The sequence below is a fragment of the Pezoporus flaviventris genome, unplaced genomic scaffold, assembly GCF_033815535.1.
Source record: "Pezoporus flaviventris isolate CSIRO_AGI_PZ_B2104156 unplaced genomic scaffold, CSIRO_AGI_Pfla_v1 ptg000031l, whole genome shotgun sequence".
Classification (NCBI taxonomy): Eukaryota; Metazoa; Chordata; class Aves; order Psittaciformes; family Psittacidae; genus Pezoporus; species Pezoporus flaviventris.
The window spans coordinates 28,303,422-28,326,799 of NW_026892579.1; the positions used below are offsets into that span (position 1 = coordinate 28,303,422).

Consider the following 23,378-nt stretch of genomic DNA (forward strand, 5'->3'; position numbering starts at 1 on the left):
TTGTTCCAAGTAGATTAACTATGATCTCCAGTTTGACAACTTTGCCCATACTTCCTGAAAATACTTCATGATACAGCAAAATCCCAACAAACCCAAAATGTTGAATACTATCTCTCAGTTACTATTTAACTTAATGTTGCACATACTTAAAATAACAATGAAAAAACTGTTAATAGTACACACTCAAATACTCAAAAGCTTAAAAATGATACAGGTAATGTCACCTATGAAACCTTAGTCTGACCTTCTCAAATACTGAAATCTAATTACACAGCTTTCCTCCCACCCCCATCTCACTTGTAGGGAGGAACAATGCTCACATGAATGAGCAGTGCTTTATTACCACTCTTATGGCCAAACAAGATCTTAAGTTTAATCTAGGTTTTACACTCAATACAGAATTACACATTTTCCTGTTTCTGCTGCAATTATACAGATGCATCTGATTAGTTCAGAAATTACTGCTTATCTCCAAAACTGAGGCATCCCTGCCCATGGCAGTGGGGTTGGAACTAGATGATCTTACAGTCCTTTCCAACCCTAACTATTCTATGATTCTGTGACTGGAATGTTTTTTTTTATGCTCAGAAAACTGAAGACCAGGGAGATTAACAACTACAAGCATTAACTAGTTCTGAGTACACAGTCTAAAATGTTTCAGGACTGTTCAGAAATACACAATACTACATAATTTCATATGTAAGTACAGTATTTACTGACTTCAGTTGAAACTGACAGCTCAGAACTTGAGAATCAGATTCAAGAAAATCGCATTTTTCAATATCCTTTTCAATATCCAGTAACAGAATATTCTTTTTTTACTATCTTTTCTCAGCATTAGAGACTATATTACAAAACGGTATGGGAAACCTATGTTTTCTGCTGCAGTATTTGTAAGATCATGCTATTCCTCTCCTGTTTCCCATAAATATTTATCTTCCATTACATGCTAAGGAATCCTGTAATACTACCACCATCTACAAACCATGCCCACCCGAGCCATTAAGTCCACAGCACAAAACATAGCCTAGTAGAGTACAAGAATGTGCTACAATGTAATTAAGTACTGCCACAACATAACTCTTGAAAAAAGGACAAAACAGTTATATAGCCATTCTAAGCATCTAAAATTAGACATAACAGTAGAGCATGTCTTCTACGCCAGGCTTTACCCTGAAGATCCAGTAATTCCATTAAGATCTTCTTCCCTTTTATTTGTGAATTGATAAAAATTATATAGATTTTTATTTATTTTATGTATTTCCATCTGCTACTTCATCTTCGTGTTATAAGTAGTCATCATTTTAGTCCCTAAAACCTACCAGCTGTTAGACAAAAGAGGAAGAAGTATTTTCTTTTTGAGATTCACGTCTAAGTGTGGGAATAGTTCAGAAGTTGACTTCATCTTTGCTTTAAACAGGGACAGTATGCAAAAGTGTTTCCTCTTTAGAAATCTCAAATCTACTGAAATAAAGTCAAGTCCACTCTCAGGTTTGAAGAGTTCAAAGGACCATGTTCACATGCACTGCCATGTTAGTTTTTAACCTAAATGCAGCCCTCCTTCCCAGTGTAAATCCTGTGGAGAATGCAACAAAATCTGATGTATGTACAGAAATTGCACTGATATATTTAAATAGAAAAAAAAAAAAATCAGGTATTTTACTGGCAATTGTTTTACAGATTCCTCCTACTTGCATGAGTGGCCAAGTGGATATTTTTAACTTAACATGGATATTAATCTGTGTTAAACCAGTATTTACATCAGCCTGCTGTACTTCTGAGTTACAGAATTTTTGTAGGTTATGTCTTTGCTGAAGTCTAGTCCATTTTGACAACAGAAACATTGATGATTTTGGCCAGCATTCCAAAAGAAAAGGCCTTATTTTCTCAACCAAAAGCTGTATTCCTTTATAAAAATATCCTTTAAAGCAAGTTTGACTTCCAAAGGAGAGCCGATTTAAAAGTTTTGCTGCTTTGTGGACTAAGCTAAATTATATTCCATTTCAGGCATTTAAAATCATACAGAATTTCAAAGTATAATGAGACTGTACCTTTCATCAAATCTCATTGAGGCCAATGTTGCACATAGTATCCCACCTCACTGCTTTAAAAGACAACATATATTTAACCATAGGTTAATTTTAAGCATAGGTTAATTCTGGCCTGAGCTTATGATCACCACCTCAGCTGGTTACTAAGAACATCTTCCAGTTCTCATCAGGAAGTTTGGTCACCATTGTAAACTCAAACACAGCTCTTAGCTCACATAATTCTTAGGCTATCTCCTGTCTGGATATAGCTTCAGTCTTGACAATGAAGCATTGTATCATACTATTTTGTAATTACCTTCTAAGGCTACTGATAAAATTGTTCTCCAAGCTTTACAGATGTGCGTATGCTTCTGCATTTACTGCAAAGACAGTTTCAAGAACTGTAAGCAACTATTTTAGTAGTGGGGAATATAAAAAATAAGCTATATAAAGAAATACTGTACTTTCTAGTATTAATTTTTGTCCACATTTATTTATGAGTAAAACAATCAGCAAACATTACAGCAAAGGGGACATTGAGGGCCAGATTTAAAAGAAAAGAGATGCCTGGATAATTCTGAATTTAGACACAAGATTGCAGACAAAGCACACAAAAAAGTGAAAGCCATGAGTGTTTCAACAGACTTTTCAAGTGCATTTCAGTATTTATTTAGATGTTTAAGCTCTCGCACTAGGTTTTACAAGCTGGTGAACACTGGCAAAATTATTTCTCCCACAGAACTATAACCACACATTCCCAAGACAGTATAAATATATGGTTGAACTAACATTAATACACATCACCATTTTATCAATTACATAATAAAACAAATTATCAAGTATCCAAATATTAAGTTACGCAGCTTGAAAGGCATACAAAATATTACAGAAGTCTGCCCAATTCATAGCAGAAACTCAAGGAGAAAAAACAAAAGAAAAAAAAAAAATCACACTTTCAACAAAGCAATAGTTGGTAAACAACTTCCAATAGGTACAGTAAAAGAAACTACAAGATTTTTCAGAAATTTTCTGATTAAGAATTTTTAGCTACAATAACAAAGCATTTCTACGTTTTAAAAAAATATTTACTAAAGTAAAGGGCATATTCTATACTTCCTGCACAAGACAAAGGCAACATTTTACTAGAAATATTAAATAGCCCCTCCCAACATTTTCAGGCCCTCTGTTCGGTTGCACATGAAGTGCCAACATTAATTTTACTGTAAGGCTTTTTGTCTGGAGACATTAAAGACTTGTGTGCTTCTGTACAATTTAAAAGATTTTCTACATGAGTAACCAGAGAGTAATGATTTGTAAGATGGAGAGGTTCAGGTAACAGAAAAGTACAGATGCTGGGGTAAAAAGTCACTGTAATTCATAGTATTAAAAAGACAAGACTGTGCAAATCCTGGTAATTCTCATGCGATTGTGGGAGACAAAACATACAGTGAGCAGGCAAGACTACCTTAGAGGCCATATTCTTAAATATTGAAATGACTGTAGAAAAACAAAAAAAAGGTAAGGGTCCAGGTAAGCTGGTAGTTCTCACATCATCAGAACTATGCTCATTTATATGGAAAAACATGTAGCTGATATGCTGGGTATTTTGGCACCTAATCTCTCTACAAATTGATTTCTTTTAGTACCCCAATTTTTAGTAGTTGAAACTATGTGGTAAAGACTCAATGGCATGATTAAAGGTTATTTGAACCTGTAGTTAATGAACAAGGAGACAGCTCAGAAACAGGGTACAGCAAAAACATTTACTGGGTCTCCAAACAGATGGGTATTTATCTAAATATAGAAGTTGCATTTCTACTAAGCCTTTAGCCTATTAAATACTCCTAAGGAAGCTTCCTTTGCTACTAAAAAAAAGTATCAGACTGATGTCTTTGGCATGCAGTCTGCTTAATTCTAGTTTCCATCCTTTATTCCCAAAGAAGTACTGTAGGCTGTTGAGCTTTACTGAATACAACAATTATTTCGGTGACCATTGGAGTCTTTAAAGCGCAGACGCATCTTGGGGCGGTATTTCTCCAAGTACAGAAGTTGCTTGCTGTTAAAAGCTCCACGCCGCTTCCTAGAGGAGGGGAAAAAAATATTTTAAACAGAACATTAACCTACTGCCCAGTGAAATAATATCACCAACCAGAGAAAAATATTTTTAGGTCCCTTAAAAAAAACCCCACCATTAAGTCAAGACTGTAACCAAAATATGGATAATTAAAAGTGCCAGGAAAGAGGGTGGTAGCTTCCTTTCACAAATGCCTTACTGAACTGCATGCTAAAAGGAGTACACAGCATTTTAAACAGTGTGTTAACCTGATGTACACAAGCCAATGATCTTATATTAATATCCTTAGAAGGAACTTCAAAAGGAAGCTAGAAAGCAGACATGATATGGTGGTCTTGAAGCTGAAGTTATGCAATCTCTTCAAATAATTATAGAGATTACTGCAGTATTAAAGTACATATTATAAACACTGTAATTCCCCATAATAAAAGCTTAACAGAAATTGAGCTTTCTTGGTTTCTGCAAACCAAAATTATGTGAAAAAAGGGTACATTGAGCATTTGGAATATGTACCAGGCTTATTTCTCATTTTATATACACCAGCCTACTAAGACATACATACTAAATTTAATTCTTTAAAGGCTTGGCAATTATGCAAGAAGTATTTTGGTACGGTTTATATGATCTGCAGCTTCTTATAGTTAATTAAATATATGCAAAATTCAGGCACCGAGACTACAACTGTTCTCATCCAACATACATACATTTATTAAAAAAACCCAAGGAAATCTTTTTATGCAGTAGAATAGCAGAAACCCCCCTGCCACCCCCCCCCCCCCCCCCCAAAACACCACCACACTAGGAAGAACTGTTTAGCACACTTTGATGTAATACAGAAGAAAGGATCCACAAATACGAATGACTGTTGGCTCTAGCTATTAGACAGAACCTAAATTTCAAAGGTATTCTGATTCTCATATGCACAAAGATAACCCTGCAGATCTAACTGAAGGTTAGTTGTTAAAGGTTTTATTAAGATTTAAAAAAAAAAAAAAAAGAAAAAAAATCTTGCTCAAATAATTACTTCCCAATTCTGGTTTCCAGAGGAACAAGAAAAAAAACCACCACACAAGCAAAGTCCTACAACGCTGCCTGTATGCAGCATGTGTGTTAAAATATTTAGTACGTCTGAACATTTTAAGAGTGTAAGACAAGAACAGTATTCAGAATTTGCTTTGCTTTAGTGTCCAAGGATACATCAATATGTTAAACTTTGGAAACAGCTAGATATTAGCTTCATACTTACTGTCTTATGAATTGCACTGCATCTTCATACTTCATTCCACATTCTATCAGTGCAAGCGCAACTAAGACTGGAGCTCTGGTTAAACAAAAAACAAAACCAAACCCAACATCAGTTTAGCATTTGCCAATACATATTTAGAAAAGAGTTAACTTCCCCCAGTTCTCTTTTCTGTCCTGTGTATCTGATATTTCTCCCATGAGGAAGCAAAAAAAGACAGGCAGAAGCCATTTTTCATAGAATGGTTAGGGGTTGAAAGGACCTTACGATCATCTATTTCCAAACCCCCTGCCATGGGCAGCGACGCTTCACACTAGACCATGTCACCCAAAGCTCTGACCAACCTGGCCTTGAATGCTGTCAGGTATAGAGCATTTTCTACTTCTTTGGCAACCTGTTCCAGTGCCTCAGCATCCTCACAGTAAAGAACTTCTTCCTTATATCTAACCTGAACTTCTGCTGAAATTTAAACCCATTACCCCTTGTCCTATTGCTACAGTCTCTGATAAAGAGTACCTCTCTGGCATTCCTGTAGGCCCCCTCCAGATACTGGAATGCTGCTATAAGGTTCCCCCATGAGAACGAGGGCAAGACTGAGGCTGATCCTACCTGCCTGTAGAGGGCTTCATCCACACAGTCCTCCTGATTCAGTGACTTCTTAGCCATTATACCATCTGTTTGAGCTACCCATCCTCATATAAAAATGGGATTTAAATTAACCTGAGCTTTGTTCATCTGACTTTAGGTATAGGAGAGAACAGCAGGAATAAAATGCAAGTAATATTTGCCCATTTGCTTCAAATCCAATTGATAGTGAGCGAGAGTTGCACATGGGCTTCTATTCCCATAAACAAGTGTCCTTAGAAGCAGTGAGGACCCCATAGCAACAAGGACTAACAAGCCCTAGAACTAGTTACAAGTTTTAGGAACAGATGCAATCCACAGGGTGCTGCACACCCCCAAGGATTTCCTTGTTTGCCACAGTATTATTCTTCTGACAGAACACAGTTTTCAGTCAGGAAAGCCTGACACGAATCAAACTCAAATACAATAGCAGTTTATGGCTTAAAAAAAAAAAAAATAAATCAACCAACCAACCAAACAAAAACCTCAAGACAAACCCTCATTCCACAGGCTAACAATACATTTGTGCACCTCATAGCAAGCCTATAGGACAAGGGGTAACCGGTTAAAACTTGAACAGGGGAAGTTTAGATTGGATTCTTTCCTGTTAGGGTGGTGAGGCACTGGAATAGGTTGCCCAGGGAGGTTGTGAATGCTCCATCCCTGGCAGTGCTCAAGACCAGGTTGGACAAGGCCTTGGTTGATATGGTTTAGTGTGAGGCGTCCCTGCCCATGGCAGCGGGGGTGGAACTTGATGATCTTAAGGTCCTTTCCAACCCTAACTACTCTGTCATTCTATATGTTCAGGGATTAAAAAAAAAACAAAACCAAAACCCAACCAAAAAAAAAAAAAACAAAAAGCCAAAACCAAACCAAAAAACCCCAAAATGAAGCAAAACAAAACAACCCACAAACAAAAATCCAACAGGATAAAAAGCTAGGATCTGCCACCAATTAACTGCCTAATTTTGAGGCAAGCCCAGCAGATACCATTTTAAGCAGCTGAAGGGACTTCTTTTGGTAGCATTCATCACTACAGTCAAATTTGTTAATGTGAAGCCATAACACAAACAATGGACAAGCCAGGCTTATGGACAGCAAGACCAGAAACCTACATTTTATACTGGATATGCTGAAATCCATGGCTAGAATATGGCTACTGGTTTTTGAACACATCTAGTTCCAGGTAGTCTAGAACAATAGCAGCAAAACCATTATGTTCTCACAACTGAGGCTGAAATTGAAACAAAGCTTTGGGACTTTGGAAAACACTTTTCATCCCCCAAACAGGTAGTAGATGAAAGTTTGTCATGATGTGCCAGAACATCCCTCTTTTTTGCGGCTAGTGGTTACAATACCCTCAGTACAAGGAGGCCGATAATACTGCTGAAATGCGGATGGAGAGAAAACTTAGTAAAAGCCACATCCATGAGAATAGAGACAACTTAGCAAGACATAATATCAATGGGACACTCATCAATATGCTTGGTGCAAGACTATACTTGTTTACTTCACCCAGTAATTTTTGTGAAAGAGCTGTGATAACAGCATCATCTATTAATTAAAATCCTTTAAGTCTAATATGTACTTGTAACCATTTCCTTGCCATCTGAATGACTTTTAACTGTGACGTCATTCCAGTACGTGGCATGTGACTATTTTACATTCACTTCAAGTAAACTTTTGTACTTGATCTTAACAAGTCTGACCAAGCATGGCAATTCAACAGTTCTTTAAAACTTTACCCACCTTCCAAGACCAGCAACACAGTGTACAGCAATACAACAACCAGGTTCTTCACGAAATTTAACTTTAAGGAGGTTTAGCCAATCATCGACAATCTGGTTAGATGGTGGAGCACCGTCATCAAAAGGCCAATCCTAGAATACAGGATGACATATATAAATACGTAAGCATAGAACTCTTTATGCTGTATGCTGTGTGCATACGCAGTGTGGGGGACAACGGAAAAAAGAGCTGACAGCTAAGGGAACCACTCGAGCTTACATTTTCTAGTAGTATAACTATAGCAATAGCAATATTAAGAATACAGTCCTTTCAATCAATTTTCATTGAGCAAATTATTTTGCTCAAGCCTGGCTATTTTTTCCTGACAAGAGAAAATGTCTGTACTGCTTTTGCCTCCATCAGCTGCTGGAATACATTTGTAGAGCTAATAACGTGGTGTCAACAGAAATTACTTTTTGAGGTGGGGTGAGGGAGTGCGTTGGTTTTAAACTCTGCTCCTACACTACTTACCAAAACCTGAATGCCTTCTTTTTCCACCGGAGCAGTGTCGTAAGTAGCTTCACACACTCTTACCACTGTGGTAACACCGTATTTCTTAAGTTCCTAGGGAATTATAAATTAAAAAAAAAAAAAAACCAACAACAAAAAATAATAACCCTGCTTTAAGAGTAAACTGACTTCACTTATGACTGAATTTTTTGTTGGTTAGCTTAACACCACTTGAAAATATTCAGTAAGTAAACTCAGAGACATTAAGGCCACCCTGTGAGGAATACAGACAGCTGAAATAACTAAAAACCTGTGTGCTAATGCCAGAGATCTTTAACTTGTTGCTGCAAACAGATCTGAAGATTAAGGTTTGTTACGTTCAATCAGACTTTCTTCTTTTAAAGTCATATCCAGATAAATACTGATGAAATAAGTAGTCTATCTCCAAAAAGATAATTCCTTTTAAAGTAACAGGATGTTTCCGGTTTGCAAAGCTACATACTTCACTAAAAGCATTTTGATATGAGGATTAGGTCTTCCCTTTCTCTCCTTCTATTTAGAACAGGCTTATAAAACCTCCTACTGTTAAGAGCACAGGACAATACATTGTTCCAGTTCCTGAGTTACCATAACTAAAGAATAACAAAATTTTGCTTTACATTTTGCTATTACCCTCAATAGTAAAAAAAAAAAAAAAAAAGGTGATCACTCTTCATTCTCCTTGCAGCAACCCATCATTGTCACTGTAGCTGTCACTGAAATGACTGAAATGTAGCCTTAGCATCTTTGACTTAGTAGTGGGAGTATAAAGGCAAGCAAATGTTATCTCACTCCGTTTCTTGTAAATTATCCCACACTGGACAAGAGACTGCATTACAAGCTCAGACCTTACCAGGAGGTAACTTTGGAGGAACCTGTTGTTAGAATACATGCATTCACTTTAACTATGCAGTTTATAGCTCCAACATGCTAGATTCAAGGTTCGGATGATCTACTCAGATACTAGCAATATATGCCAAGCAACCTAGCTTTAGTCAGTAAACAATTGCAGCAGGTGCCGAAATACTTACAGTAGCTTCAGCAGCTCAGGATGCAGAGCAAGCCTACCACCACAAACTTCACTATGACTCTCAGAGGATTCTCTTAAGCTATACTAGAGTCATGAAAGCATATTGCCATCCTGTTATTTGTTCCTAAGCTTCTGATCCATAATGTATAGTTAATTATTCTCTTTTTAATCACTACACAATAGGAGAAATGTTACACTACTCTAAGTTAATCTAAAACTGAATTCTTATCACTAGCTTACTTTTGTATCATTCGACACATAATTCTGCCAGATAATTCCTGTTTTCAGGCCTAACCAATGTACAACATACTATATGGTATAATTATTTCTTTGCCTCACTTTCAGAAGTATGTTTTGGTGAATAGATTTATCTGTAGGTCTTTGGATCATGGCACTGGTATTTGAAAAAGGTCAGTACACAAATAGTGTCATACCTCTTCATATGGCTTCCACATCTGTTATCAACTAGTAAAGGAGGAAACTATCAATACAGCATGCTGTTCAGATGTTAAAAAAAAACGCACCAATAAGAACTTTGTTCTGGCCTTACCTCTATAAATTTGTTTAAGGTTGCATTGGTTGGATTGTGTGTGATTAGGAATCTCATGTTCTTGTAGGTGATTTCCACAGGAGCTGGGCGGTTCATTCGGGCCATATTGATTTAGATAAACATGCAACAAGATTATGAAAGGATTCAAAAAAAAATTCTAATACAGAAGTGATGTAGAGAAACGGAAGTCTACTTCACTATACTCCACGTGAAATTCTCAGTGCTTGGACGTATGAAGTTGGGAGCAATGGGAAATGAAATGAACCTCCTAACAAGAAGCAGCAACTCTTCAATCCAGTAATACTGAGGCAAAAGAAAGGCAGTGCACTGAGGTTTACCCCATCCAGGTCTGAATTCTGTTGTTAAATGCTCTGCCAATTTCAATTCAATACTACTTATCCTGGTCAACCACTCTTAGGGGGGCTTCTTGGTGGAGTAGTAATGAATTTCTACAGTTCACTTGTCTGCATAGAGGTCGTGCTGTGCCTGGCAGTAGTCTCCACTGCCCTTCAGAAACTCCATAAATGTGTGACCAAGAACACCACAGAACTGCTGTAAAGAGAAGAGAAAAAAAAACAAACAAACAAAAAAAGAAGCATAATGAGCACAGGTGAAGTGAGACTGTTTTGAAGACACCAAGCATTATAAAATTAAAAATTAAAATCAGGGCAACTAAGCAGTTTCACAAGTTTTATTTTTTTTTTAATCCAAGAATCACATTAACCTTTCTTAGCAAGGATTACTTGAAAATAAATGCATTTAATTAATACAAAGTTTGCATATAGGGTTGTTTCAACACCAGAAATGGAAATGTATTAAAATACCAATTCAAATGTGATAAACATAGCAAGAAGACACCAGATTTCAAGAAACTCTGTATTTATATGAAGCACAGCTTTTCCAGGATACCCATACAACTGTATTTTACATTCTGAATTAGGAGGCATACAACACATACTAAAGTTATACTGACCTTAAGCAGTCCCATGAAGGCAAGGATGAGATTCCTTGTTTGACACTCAAGCTGAGTATCAAGCAATTTCTAGTGTTTAAAAAAAACCTACAAGTCTCTACATAGATGTAAAATCACTTCTTAAAGGCAAAAGACTTACTTTGCATAAGCATCATTAATTAACATACAGAACAGCCAGTTAAAAAAAAAAAAAAAGAAAAAATTCACCTAAATCCAGCTGTCTCAAATGGGAGACTGTGGAAGCAAATGCAAGGTCTTTGTAGGCTAACAAAAAACTGTGATCTTCTGAACATTTTTTGAGACTTTCAGGTCACACAGATTTCTGACTAAGGAACATTTCACACACTAAAGGCTGAAGACCCAAGGCAACCTTCATCTGCCTTTTTACACTATGACTTTATTAATATTCCAAGATAGTGGTCATAGTCTAGCTAAAACTACGTAATATCAGTTCTTTGCCTTCATAAATCTAGTTTCTAGCAAACAAAACCCGTAACTTCACTGTAGCAGTGTTCAGATTTTTTTTTTAAACTACAAGCAAGCTCTGTGCATCCATCCACACATATAATCACTGCAAGCGTGCATGAGAAAATAAGAGACATTATTTCAGTGTTCTACACTCAAACCCTCCCATTCAAAAGACTATGAAAGCAGCAGCCTGTGCTGAAAAACTTTCCAATCATGAGAAAGCAAATTAAGACAACTATACAGTAAGTGCTGGTAATAACCAGTATCTTCGTTCACTTTCCCAAAGGGCAGGAAGAAAAAGTGACATGCAAATAAATCATGGTCATTAACTGCCATCTAGGATTTGAAGTTAGTCTAAGATTCCACTACAGGCATTAAACCTTATACTATAAGACTACAGTGAGTCTATCTAACAAAAACTGTTATTAAGCAGGAGCCACAAGAGACCAATAGTTTAATAATTGTTGAGTTTTCTAAGAGGTATAGAATCACAGAATAGCTGTTGAAAGGGACCTTTAAAGGTCATCTAGGTACCTTGGCAGTATAAGAGTTCTTAAAGACAACTATAATTTAAAGAATTGCAGCAGTGTTTTTATGTTGTAGACATAGCTTTGCTCCATTCGTAAATCCAGAGAAGAGGAAGTTCAGTAACAGAGTAGTAGTAACAGAAACGATCAGAATCATTAGGAGATTGGATTGTAACAGATGGGTAGAGCAGCATTGTACAATGTTACAAAAGACCTCTAAAAAAAAAAATGTAAGCCAAACACATTCAGGCATCCTTTTCATGTTTTTAGACAGCTTCCCTGTGAGAAGTTTTAAGGCTACAATAAATAAATAAATCAAAAGAAACAAACAAAACCAAAAAACAACAACAAAACAAACCCCACAACCAAAACCACAGAAAAAAAGACAAACAAAAAAAAACACACCCCAAAGAAACAAAACCTGCTAACAAATACAAGAAACTAGTAAGACAATTTGATATGCACTAGGCCGCCGCCCCAGATAATTACCATATCCATTTCTGTATGGGTTGTAGAATGAAGGTTTTATTTGTGATAGCTTGAGGAACAGTGGGAACTCTAAATGTAAAAGGCATGAAATGAATAAGAAGACCCTCTGAAGCCAAAGACCAACAGAGTAACAGGAACCAGGATAATTCAGAGTCAGACCTCCAAGAATCATGATCTGACACACCAGCCATGCCCTAGCAAAAGGCAGGGGTGTATTAAAAAGACTCCTAGGAGCAGACCTAAGGAACACCTAAAATTGTAACTAAAAAGACCAAAAGTTAGCTTATTTAAAGTCACTTTAAATTAGTTTAAGAAACAGAACAGCACAGCTTTAAGCAGACAGAGCTGCACAAGGTCTTGTGCTGCTTTTCACATGCTCTGGCAGATCTCATGTTTCTCTCTTCTAAGACTGCTAAGAGGAGCCATGGCCAGTCTTTCTCCCTGGTAGAGTGAAGGTTGTCAGAAACAGAAATGCATGCAAGTGAGCTCAAGGAGATAGAATGAAGTCACTAGGGTAAATAAAAGACCTTTCAATCTGCAAGATAGAGATTTTTTGGGAGGAAAGAATGTAGAGTAATTGTTAACAGTAAATATGACCCCACACTGAGGAAAGTAGGAAGTAAGATGTAATCAGGATTCATCAGCCTGGTAGGCATGCTGTCATTAGTACACAATTAGTACTCAGTATGATACCAGACAAACTGATCACAGGGGTAAAGAGGAAGACAGGCAGCAAAGCATTAGTCAAGTAATAAATCCTACTTTTTAAACACAGATTGTTAATCATATCTAGAAACTGGGTGCAAAGTTCAAATTCTTACACGAAGTTGAAGCAAGTATATTACACAATATTAAGTTTGAGTTCTCACTGTTTGCCTTGGCAACTACTGCTGCCCCAGTACAAAGAAACAAAGCTCACATTTTCCTTTGATGTGAATGCCACCACTTCTCACCATTTCTAGTCAGAAAGCTCCACATGCAGACCAACTTCTCTGGCCAGCAACACACTGTACTATCCTTAAGACAGCTTTGCTAACCAAGTTTAGTTCTGTTGTGGGAGTCAAATGAAAATTAAAGACAAGTAGTACCCTGGCATACTGTTTGTGCCATGGCACTAAGCCAGAGTAGTATACTTCACCCTTTCGCAAAAAGACTTGGAGGATAAGAAATAAGCTATAAAAAGTGTTGTAGTAATTAAGACCACTTCAGGCTTAGAGAAAACTCAAATTGCATGAGCTAACTTTTGAGAAGCTTGGAAATACACTTTTAAATTACTTTATTGTCTGAGACAGTTAACTAGTTGGTAGGTAAGCTATCCAAAAAGTCAAGATAGTGTATGCAAGTGTAAGGCTGCAGAAGTGAAACTCAAGTGCAGAGTACTGTATGCTTAACAGCAACTCATTGTTGGTACCACCAAGCTGGGTATTCCAGCATATTCCTTTCAGTTTACACGTGTTTTCCTTGAGGAAAATTAACACATCAGGGATTTGGAAATAAAAGCAGCTGTTCCTATCAGTAACTGAAAGCCAAACATTTAGGGTGTTAGACCCATCAAAATAAACTTGTAAAACAAAACTAAGGTTAATACACCAGGACCACCTATTAAGAGAAGGTATCCTGTCCAATATGGGATAAAGTAATGTTAATTATGATTGTACCATCTACCATTGTTTATGCTAGGAAAAGCAAGAGGAATTCATCTTGAAAAGAAAAGCTTTAATTCATGTCTTTAGGGCTGAAAGCTAAAGTATCTGTCTTCATTGACAAGCAGATTCAGTTGCATGTTAATTCTGGGTTTGAAACAATCACTTGTGTCTGGCAAAAACTGCTTATGAAAGTAACAAGTAACTTACTAGACTGTTACTGACAGGTGGAAAGCAGAGAGGTCTAAGGTTATCCTATGCTGTTGACATTCTTGTTCACAACTAGGTAGTATCTTGAGAAGCATGCAAACAAAAGTGCTTGTTTACAGTTACAGGACACGTCACTCTAACTTCAGAAGATGTGCAAGATGGTTCACAGTTGCTCAATCCATCTGCTCATAGACCAGAAACATACCCAGAACCAACCACGTGCTACCACATTCTCTGAAGTCAAAACCTACCTGCTCAACTACTGAAACCACAGGATCAGAACTAGAAAGCTAGAACTACATTTCATTATAGTTTGAGAACACCTGCAAGTAAGTTCATTGTTCTACCTTACTACGTGACAAAAAGTTACTGAAAGACTGAGGGACAAACACCCCTTTCTCTTACTACCCAAAGCCTAAGTAGCAACTGCTAAGGCAGACAAGAAGCGGGAGGGTTAAGGGGTACAAACTGCAGAATCATTACACAAAGTAGAGGCACATCATTAGGTATTGTTGACATGATGGGTCTCCTATCTACTGGGCACACAAATGCCTGTATTAGGATACCCATGGTGATAACACTACCCATTTTGGACCAGAGAAAGTGACCAATGGCCTAAGAAAATACATTCATGTATGACAGAGGGGAGATTCCAAAGGTTTTATCATGTATTTGTTGCAACATGCTCTGTGAAGGATGTTTCTTGTGATCCAAGAATGCAGTTTAGGGGGAAGAAAAAATTATCTCAAGGCTTCCTGCCTAACAAGTCAATAGAGCTTCCAGAGATGATAAAACTGAGGCCATGTGGTTGTGTTTCTAGTTCTGCTTGGACCATGAAAAAAAAATCCCCAAATGACCAACCTCCACCCTCCCCAACCAACCAACCAAAAAAATCCCACAAAGAAGCTTCAGCAGATATCAGGAAAAAATAATAAATCACAGAAACCATGTCCTTGCCTTGTGAGGCCTCCAGAGTTTCTGAAAGCAGAATCTCAAAGTGACTTAATGTTGTCACTTCAATAGCAAATGACATAAACCCTGTCATTCTACTCAATAATTACTCCATTATGTTTAAAGCAGTAAACATGGTTACTGCTCTATTTTACTGCGTCTAATAAGGGTAAGAGTGCCAAACAAGAAGTTTAATCTGTAGAAAACTGTAAGGAGCTACAGATTTACATTTAACACAGAAGTACCTCTTGTATTGACCTGAGTGAGTAAATTTTAGCTGTTTGGTTTTTTTTTTTTTTAGTAAAGTTACTATCTGCTACTTAGAATATTCAGAATTCAGTAATACTCTGATCTGGGTGCTCTGGTTAATCTTTAAGAGAACAAGTGATCACTTATAGACAGCCCACACACTGGGACAGATCCAGCACTCTTACGTGGCATGTATTCTGTCAGAACAGGAAGGTTGCACAAGATAGAAGTTATCAGATAAGGCTAAATGCTATTTATTTACTGCCTGACACATTTAGCTTTGATAAGACAACGACATCCTTCTTTGGCTCCCACTCTGTCACTCATTTTTCTTTCTCACTCTCTTATTTCCTCCCATGGCTGTGCAATTTTGTGCTGCTTCTTTTATATTTCCCCCAAAACAATTCTTTTCCTGTACAACAATTTCAAAACCCTTTGCTGTTTCATCAATGGAATAGTAAGAACTGCCATTTAAAGTGTCACCTTCATGTTTTTTGATTTCACAGTTTTACAAGATTACAAGGAGACAGGGTTCATACATCTGAGTCACTCACTGCTTGGGAAAGACTCTGCAGATGCCGGAGACATACTGGAAAGTTGTCTACAGCAGTGGTAAGAAACACTAGAACTGCAGGTCCCTCACGCTACAGAGACTGTGCATTTGTCAGTTCGTAACATCTGCTCTGTGCACATCTGGTTATGAGACCACAACCAAGATCTGCACATAACTACCACTAATCCCGCTTCTATTACTGTAGATTACTTGATTCTCATAATGCTTTGTCTTGCTTGCTTCCCCACTTTTGAAGGACTTACTACCACCAGCAAGCCTTGCACTGTTTGTGAACTGCGGTCACAGATGCTAGGCAGCAACTGGCACCGAGACTACCTGGGAGGGGGAAGGGAGAGCAAGGAGTTGGCAAGCAGATGAGGAAAGCACAAACTTCAGATGCTGAAACCGTGATCCACCTCCGGAAGAAAATGCCTTCCTCGAAAAGCCAGACGGCAAGATCTTAAAAGCAGCTTCGGTCAAAATTTGACCGCGTTTGTGAGCTTCTGAGGGATAATGGCACACTGTTGCAGAAACATCGACTTCAACGTGTACTCGAGTGACTCCTCTGAGGAGTTTTCATTCGGCCGAAGAGCCATCTAAAAGCCCGGCCTGAACAAGGCCAGCTGCATACGGGAGTTCGTGCATACCGCACCTCTGCTGCGTAAAACTCATTTCGGAAAGGATTCACGTCCACCCGAGGACGCCGGAGACAAAGCAGCAGCTCGGCCGCCCACGCCCCGGCGGCGGCCGCACACGTGGGGCCACGGCGGGGGGCGAGAACCGGACGCCCCAGCAACCAGCGGCATGGCCCGGACACGCTCCCCACCGCACCCCTGGGCTGGCGGGCAGCCACGGGCAAGCCCTGGCTTGCCCCTTAAGACCCAGGCTCCGGCCGCCCGAGCGTCGCGTCAGCCTTGGGGCGCTGGGCTCCCGGCCTGCCCGTCTCTCCCCGGTGAAGAGCTGGTTTCCCGGCCGTGACACCGCCCCAAGGGCCGGGCCGTCGCCCCAGCTGCGGCGGTCACGGGTTCGCATCACGCTTCGATCAGGCTCCCGACACGGAGCCATCTTGTCCCCCGGAGCCGCCGCCCGGTCCCGGCCTCCTCCCGGCAGGGGGCTCCCAGCTCCCGCCACTGCCTGCCTGACAAAGTCCGGGGGTGCTGGGGCCGCGGCCGCAAGGGCGCTGCCCTTCCCGGCGGCCGCCCGCCCGCCCAGGTCAGACAGACACCGGCGGGGGAGAATGCCAGGCCAGCGGGAGGGGCCGGCAGCAGCCAGGATCACAAAGCGGCTTTGTGCCCAGGCCGGGCCGCTCGGGAGCTGCGGAGAGGTCGCCCCCTCCTTTTCTCCCGGCAGAGAAGAAACGGGCACCGTCAGGAGAGAGAAGTAGCTAAGGGGCGCCAAAAAGGCTGAGCACCCCCGCACCGGGGCTGGCTTCTTCGGCTCTCCTGCAGCCCGCCCGGGAGAAGCCGCAGCCCGGCCCTGCGAGCAGCCGCCCGGAGCCGGCGTGGCCCGGCCGACAGAACAAAGAAACATGGAGGAAACGGGGAAGGCAGAGGAAAAGGGGGATGAGAGGCGCGGTAGCAGGGCACACGCGGGCAGCCTGAGGACCAGACAGCCGGCGGCGCTAGGGGCCGGGGAAGGCGGGCTGAGGGCGCGGACATGCGGGCGACACTCACAGGAATATGGTTACTCATTGAAGACTGTAGCCTGATCATACAGCCGGGGTGCGGGCGCCACCGCCGGGGGCAGGAGGAGCAGAACCAGGAGGACGCGGAGGCACTGGAGGCCGCGGAGCTGCCGGAGGGGGTTCAGCGGCAGAGCGGGGATGGACCATACAGCTGCGGCGGCGGGCGGCTGTGCAGGATGGCGCGGAGCGGACGCGGCTGCACCAGCAGGGACACTCGGCGCCGCCTCCCGCACTGGCGCCCCAGGACCCACCCTCTCTCGTGGACGTCACCGATGGCCGTTTCTCTCGCCCAATTAGAGGCGCCGCCAGCGTGCGGGGGGCGGGAGCGAAGGTGCCGGGGGATGTGGCGCCGGCCGGCTGGGCGGAGATGGGGGGCAGCCGGGAGGCGGAGGCAGCCGGCGAGAACCGGTTAGTGAATGAAGCGGGTGGCGGCAGGGCCGGATGGGGTGTGGCGCGGCGCAGGCAGAGCGGGACACGCCTCTGGATTCGGGTTGGAGCCGCCCTGCGCGGGAGCCGCTCCCCCAGCCGGCGGCTTGGCCTTGAACCACCCGGCGCGGCCTCCGACTCCCCTGGGACGGCGAGTTCTAGACGGTTCCCCGCGCCCTGGGCACAGGGCGGTCGATGGACGCCCCGCAGCTGCTGCGGCTCGCCGGCTGCGGCCAGCCAGTTCCCGGGTTGGAGGGTGCCTGAGGGCGGGGCGCCCGGCGGGCCTGAGAGGCGGAAATGGTGAGGGGGGAGCGGGATGGCGTGTTGCGACACTCCGGCCTCGGAAGCGGACGGTGGTGAAGCAGTCGCGGCTCTGCGTTCTAACCCCTAAGCGCCTTCACGCCCCTGTCGCAAAACCTCTTTTGCGAGTTTGATGCTAACCGGAAGCTCTTAGAGCGTTTTGTCTGCGAATTATTCTGTGCTTTTGAAAAGAAATAAAATCATGGTTTCTGGTTTTATAGGTGGGAGATCGGCCCAGTATGGCAGAAGTGGAGTGGGAAACAATGTGGACTCTCAGCCTTGCGCTGTCTCTCGCCCTGAAGAAGCCCCTTCTCCTCCGACACAGGGTTTACTGACAGGCGGACGGCTCCAGGGTGAAATCCGGCAGTGGGAAACACCTGTGGTTTCACCTCCGTGCGTTAACTGGTGGAGGCATGGGAGTCAGTCCCCAGCCAGATACGGCTGGCCTGGAAAACACCTCAATGTGGGTCAGCGCTACCTTTATGAAATAAACAGACTATTTTTAGCTTCAGTTAGGCTGATACTGTTCTAGTTACATTTAACTAGTTAACGCCTTTCTTCTGCGTGTTATTTTACTGTCACTCTACCTGTTACAAGGTTCTGCAGAAGTTGTTTTTGGTCTAGAAAATAAATAGCTCAATTCTGAATCTCGGCAGTTTGTGTTGGCTTGTACAAAGCATGGCCAGTTTGTGGTTTTGCCCAAATTGTCTGATTTTGTATAACCTGCAGAGACCATGGCTTGTACAGAGGAGGTTTTCATGGTAATCTACATGAGAGATGTGTTACTCAGTGTCTGTATTATCTTTCATTCCACCTGGCTTCAGGTGAGCATAAGCTAATTTCTGACTGGGAGCTATGTCTCTGCTAGGATAATACATTTGGCTCTTCTGGGTTATAAACTACATCTGGGCTGTATTTATTTACATTTGAGTGTTTTTATTTTCTGTCTGACTCTGGGCTTCTGTCTGATGAACTTGCAGCTGTTTCCACTTCTCCGTGTAAGACTTCTTGAAAATATGCACGGAATCCTACCAAATAATAAGATGATCCCAAGGTTAATGGCTGCTTGGAATAATGCAAGGTTTTTTTGTTGGTGATTACAGTGTTAGGAAGCTTTTTAGGGAAGGAGAAAAAGTCAACACAGCTCCCCTCATCAGTCAAGTTTGAACAGTTTGCTCTGGATAGAGTTCTGAGACAGATCAAACAGTTCTTTACCTGCTTTAATCCACACTGTTGTTTTTTGGTGCTTTTTTTTTCCTGCAACAATGCAGGCTTTTGTTTACTTTCCATTGCACATTAAACTGATCGGGATTTTAGGATCAGATTACTTTCTGCTACAATATCCTTTCAATGCTGTAGCACAGTAGGTTGGAAAAAAGAGTCACTGGCAGTTTCTTTGAAACAGTATACTCTTAAGAAGAAAGGATTTAGAAAGCTTTTAGTCTAAACCCATCGTTTAGTCTAAAACCATGTGATTTTTTTTTTTTTTACTTTTTTTCTTTTTAATACAAAAGAATGCCTGTGTCATTTTAACTATTTAAGATTAATTTGTATTGTGATAGTTCCTATCTGGACCCCCTAGTTGTGATTAATTATGTCATGCTAGTTGGTATTTAAGGTGCAGTTCCTGTGTTTTACACTGTGAGGTGACAAGAGTTACATGGAATGTTACAAGTAGACTACTTTATTGAGTAGTCCACTATTTCATGTATCATAGGACAGAGATATTTATAGGAGTGATAGACAAGTGGATAGTTACAAGGTGCCAGGTACTGAACTGGTGAAACAATGTAAGTTGAGGAGGCAGAAAATAACAGGAAGAGAAAAGGCTCCTGAAGAACTTGAAAGATTAAAAAAAAAATGCTTGTAAAGAGAACTGGGGTGAATTCATACGTAACTGACATTATTAGTCTGAGGAGCAAAGATGTGGTCATCACCAGTGTTGCGGTATTAGGAAAAATAATACCACTTTTATGATAAGAGACTATAATAGGGTAGAATTTGAATATATTTTTGAAGCAGTGTGAGTGAAAAGTAAAAGTGCCTGAATGTCTAGCCCTTACCTAGTCAACTATAACCAGTATTTTTAGAAAGTTTTAATAGGAAGTTGTGTGTTAAACCAGCGAATTTAAGGAATGCCAGTTTCAAAGATCATAATGGTAAGGTATACATTATGATCACTTTTTTTTTGGTTTAGAAAACCTGATGTTTTGTAATCTCTGTTAATTTGATGTTGCCTTATTCTCTGAAGTACAGTAGTGGAAAAGATTCCCTAGTCACTTTCTTTATGTAAAAGTCTATATACTTTATATATGCTCTCTCAGCCATTTTTGTCAAGAAGGGGAATCTTAATGTAGTTACGAAGCAGTTTTTTTAAATTTCTGATCATCTTCATCAACTTTCATGTACTTCCAAAAAATATATTATTGTTTAACTCAAGGCAGAAGTAGAAGTAGTTTTCAGCATGGAGTCACACAGTGTCCATGCATCACTTTGAAGTGGTTTGTATTAATTTCTTGCTAGTACATGTGTTCTGGTTTGAAAATGCCATTCCTATGGGATTTATGAAAGTTAAGCTTTAAAATATTGCTGTTATGTTTGAAGTGTGTATCTATATGTATAAACTAATGTAAATATTATGCAAAGACTAAATAAAAATTCTGATTTTTACTGTGCTTGTTTTTTGCAGACACTTAACTTCCTTAGTCCGTCTAAACAGAAGTCAGTTGCACCCATTTAGATGGGTCTTGTGTATCATAACATGAGGGCAAAAACCCACAAACAGTTGTATACTGGAAAGAAATAAAAGAATCTGAATTTGTTAAAGTATCATCTGAATGTAGGTTAACTGTAGTTTCAGTGTGTTTATGTGGACTAATCCTGTTTTAAATCTGAATGTAGTCAGGGGTATTTTATATAGATACTGGTGTCATGTCTATTACTAGTATGGAGTTACGAGTCGTATGGACAAAAATACAGTTTTGAATTGTATGATTTCTGCTGTGCGCCACCTTGTATCTTGTGGTGGTGGGGTTATAACTAGATGACCTTTAAAGTCCATTCTAACCCAAACCATGCTGTGATTCTGTGAATTAACTTACTTAAGGATTTGTTGGTTAGATTTTTGATTTGCTGATATTAACGGTAGCTTTCTGTGGTAAAATTTCTGAAAGCTGTTTATACCCATGTCATGCCAATGTTTAAATAAGTTAAGTGAGTTGACTATGACTGGGTTAGACTGTTGTCTAACAGAAAACTCGTGACTAAGCTGATTAAAACAAGAATTAAAGTATAAGAATATAATTAATGCAAATCAACAGTTCTAGGGAAAATTGCTGTTGTAAAGAAAGCTGACTTAATGCTTTGATAAGATTACAAGATTGGCGTAAAAGTAACTACATAGCTGTAACACTAAATGTTCATGTTTTCAAACAGTTCTATCAAAGGAGTGTAATCAAAGATCACTGAAAAAAAACAAGTGTGACTGATGCAAAGACTGATTAATAGTAAGTAGCGAGGATGTCAGTGTAGTTTTGTGGAGTAATCTAGATTTTTTTTTTTAGTAATTCGGATTCACTTGGAAGTGTAATTTCAGCATAAACACTTGCAAAGTCAAACACCTAGAACCAGGAACACAAGCAAGAATTAGAAGTTTTTAAGAATGTTTCTGTTACTCTCAAAAGAGTCCAGGGATTTTAATGCACAAGTAAGCCAATATGAACTCCCAGGGCAGTGCTGTGGTAACAGTAAAAATGATCCTTATGTGATCTTTAGATATATAACCTGAAATTGTGAGGTGTAGAAGGATTTGTATTTATTAATAACATCAATGCTAGCTATTGAAATACCAGGCTGTTGACCACAGCCTACTCAAGTTACCTTATTTACTGTTAGAAAAAAAAAAACAACTCAACTGTCTTGAATCTCTGTGTGGCATTTTTCATGTGCCCTATTACCTACTCCTTTACATTTACCACTGCTACTCTTAGCACTTTTTCTCCTCACGTTTTGTTTCACCTGGAAGTTCTGCTTTTAATGTTTGTAAGCTTCATTAATACTTACAATTTAACCAGCTGCTTCTTTATATTTTTCCAGTGATAATAATTTCTTTGTCTATATAAAATTCTTCTAAATTACTTTGTTTGTTGCTCATGTCAATTTTCACTATGTCAGTTTCATTTCTGTGGCTGGTCTCATTTATTGCCCCCTCTAACATATTTTCTTCTTTATTGTTTGATGGATGTTTTCAGTTGTAGTCTGTTTTCAAACTGCTTAATTTTGATCAGTCCTTTAAGAGGTCTCATGATTGTTAAATGTTAATTTATTTTTCTCCTGTGTCCAGGTTTTGCTCAACTGTGTAGTCAGGAAGCCTGTTCTATTTCCATGGCTTGGACTCACATGGTTACAGCATGCCTCTGAGCCCTCTGCTGCTGGCATATAGTACCTAAGGAACGCTTCTAGCAAGATTGATGGGACAGACGTGCTCTATGCTACAAGGGGGAGCTGCCCTGCTATGGAAATTTCTGTACAGATGTGCTGAAGATATTTTTGATGTATTTGTGGTTCTGAGTGGAATGAACTGGTTGAAGAGTGGTACACTCTTCATTATTGTGGGAAATCTATGTGTGTTGCTCCAGCACGTTACCAAAATGGAAATATTTTACAGTGGGCTCTTGTTTGTTTGGTTTCTTTGGCCATGCATGTTTAGAAAAATAATCAGAATTCATTATGAGGATTTAGCACAGATCCTTTCACCTCTTAGTGTAATAGGGCGCTTTATATACGAGATGCGGTATGCTAAACATTTCTGGTATAGCATCATGATCTTGGCATAGATCATGTCCATATGCTTTAGTGATGAGTTGTTTTCTATTTTCAGCTCATAAAACTGCTGGGTTTGGAAGAGAAGGCCTTTTCCGTTTCTCTCTGGAACTCTGGTCAGGAACTGGTTAGAGGGAACAGAGAACTACTATCGATACTTCACAAACACCATCAAACATTGTGAAACCCCTTTTCAGTTATTTATTGGGAAAATTCAATGAATTACTCATGTTACTTCTGTCTGTTCAATGGAAGA

General features: G+C 40.2%; 2 protein-coding genes across 2 annotated transcripts; both read right to left on the reverse strand.

The window, feature by feature from the left end:
* Positions 1-2,673: 2,673 nt before the first annotated feature.
* PTP4A1 (protein tyrosine phosphatase 4A1) lies at positions 2,674-9,967 on the reverse strand. The gene is made up of 5 exons (XM_061460544.1): positions 9,829-9,967; positions 8,231-8,323; positions 7,721-7,851; positions 5,351-5,425; positions 2,674-4,110 (listed from the first exon to the last, which is right to left on the reverse strand). Exons 1-5 carry the CDS (start codon positions 9,931-9,933, stop codon positions 3,993-3,995), a joined length of 522 nt encoding a protein of 173 aa, XP_061316528.1. The 5' UTR covers positions 9,934-9,967; the 3' UTR covers positions 2,674-3,992.
* A 317-nt stretch (positions 9,968-10,284) lies between these two features.
* On the reverse strand, positions 10,285-17,603 carry LOC133272884 (uncharacterized). The gene is made up of 2 exons (XM_061460545.1): positions 17,565-17,603; positions 10,285-10,380 (listed from the first exon to the last, which is right to left on the reverse strand). The coding sequence occupies exons 1-2, from the start codon at positions 17,601-17,603 to the stop codon at positions 10,285-10,287; spliced, it is 135 nt and encodes a 44-aa protein (XP_061316529.1).
* Positions 17,604-23,378: the final 5,775 nt, after the last annotated feature.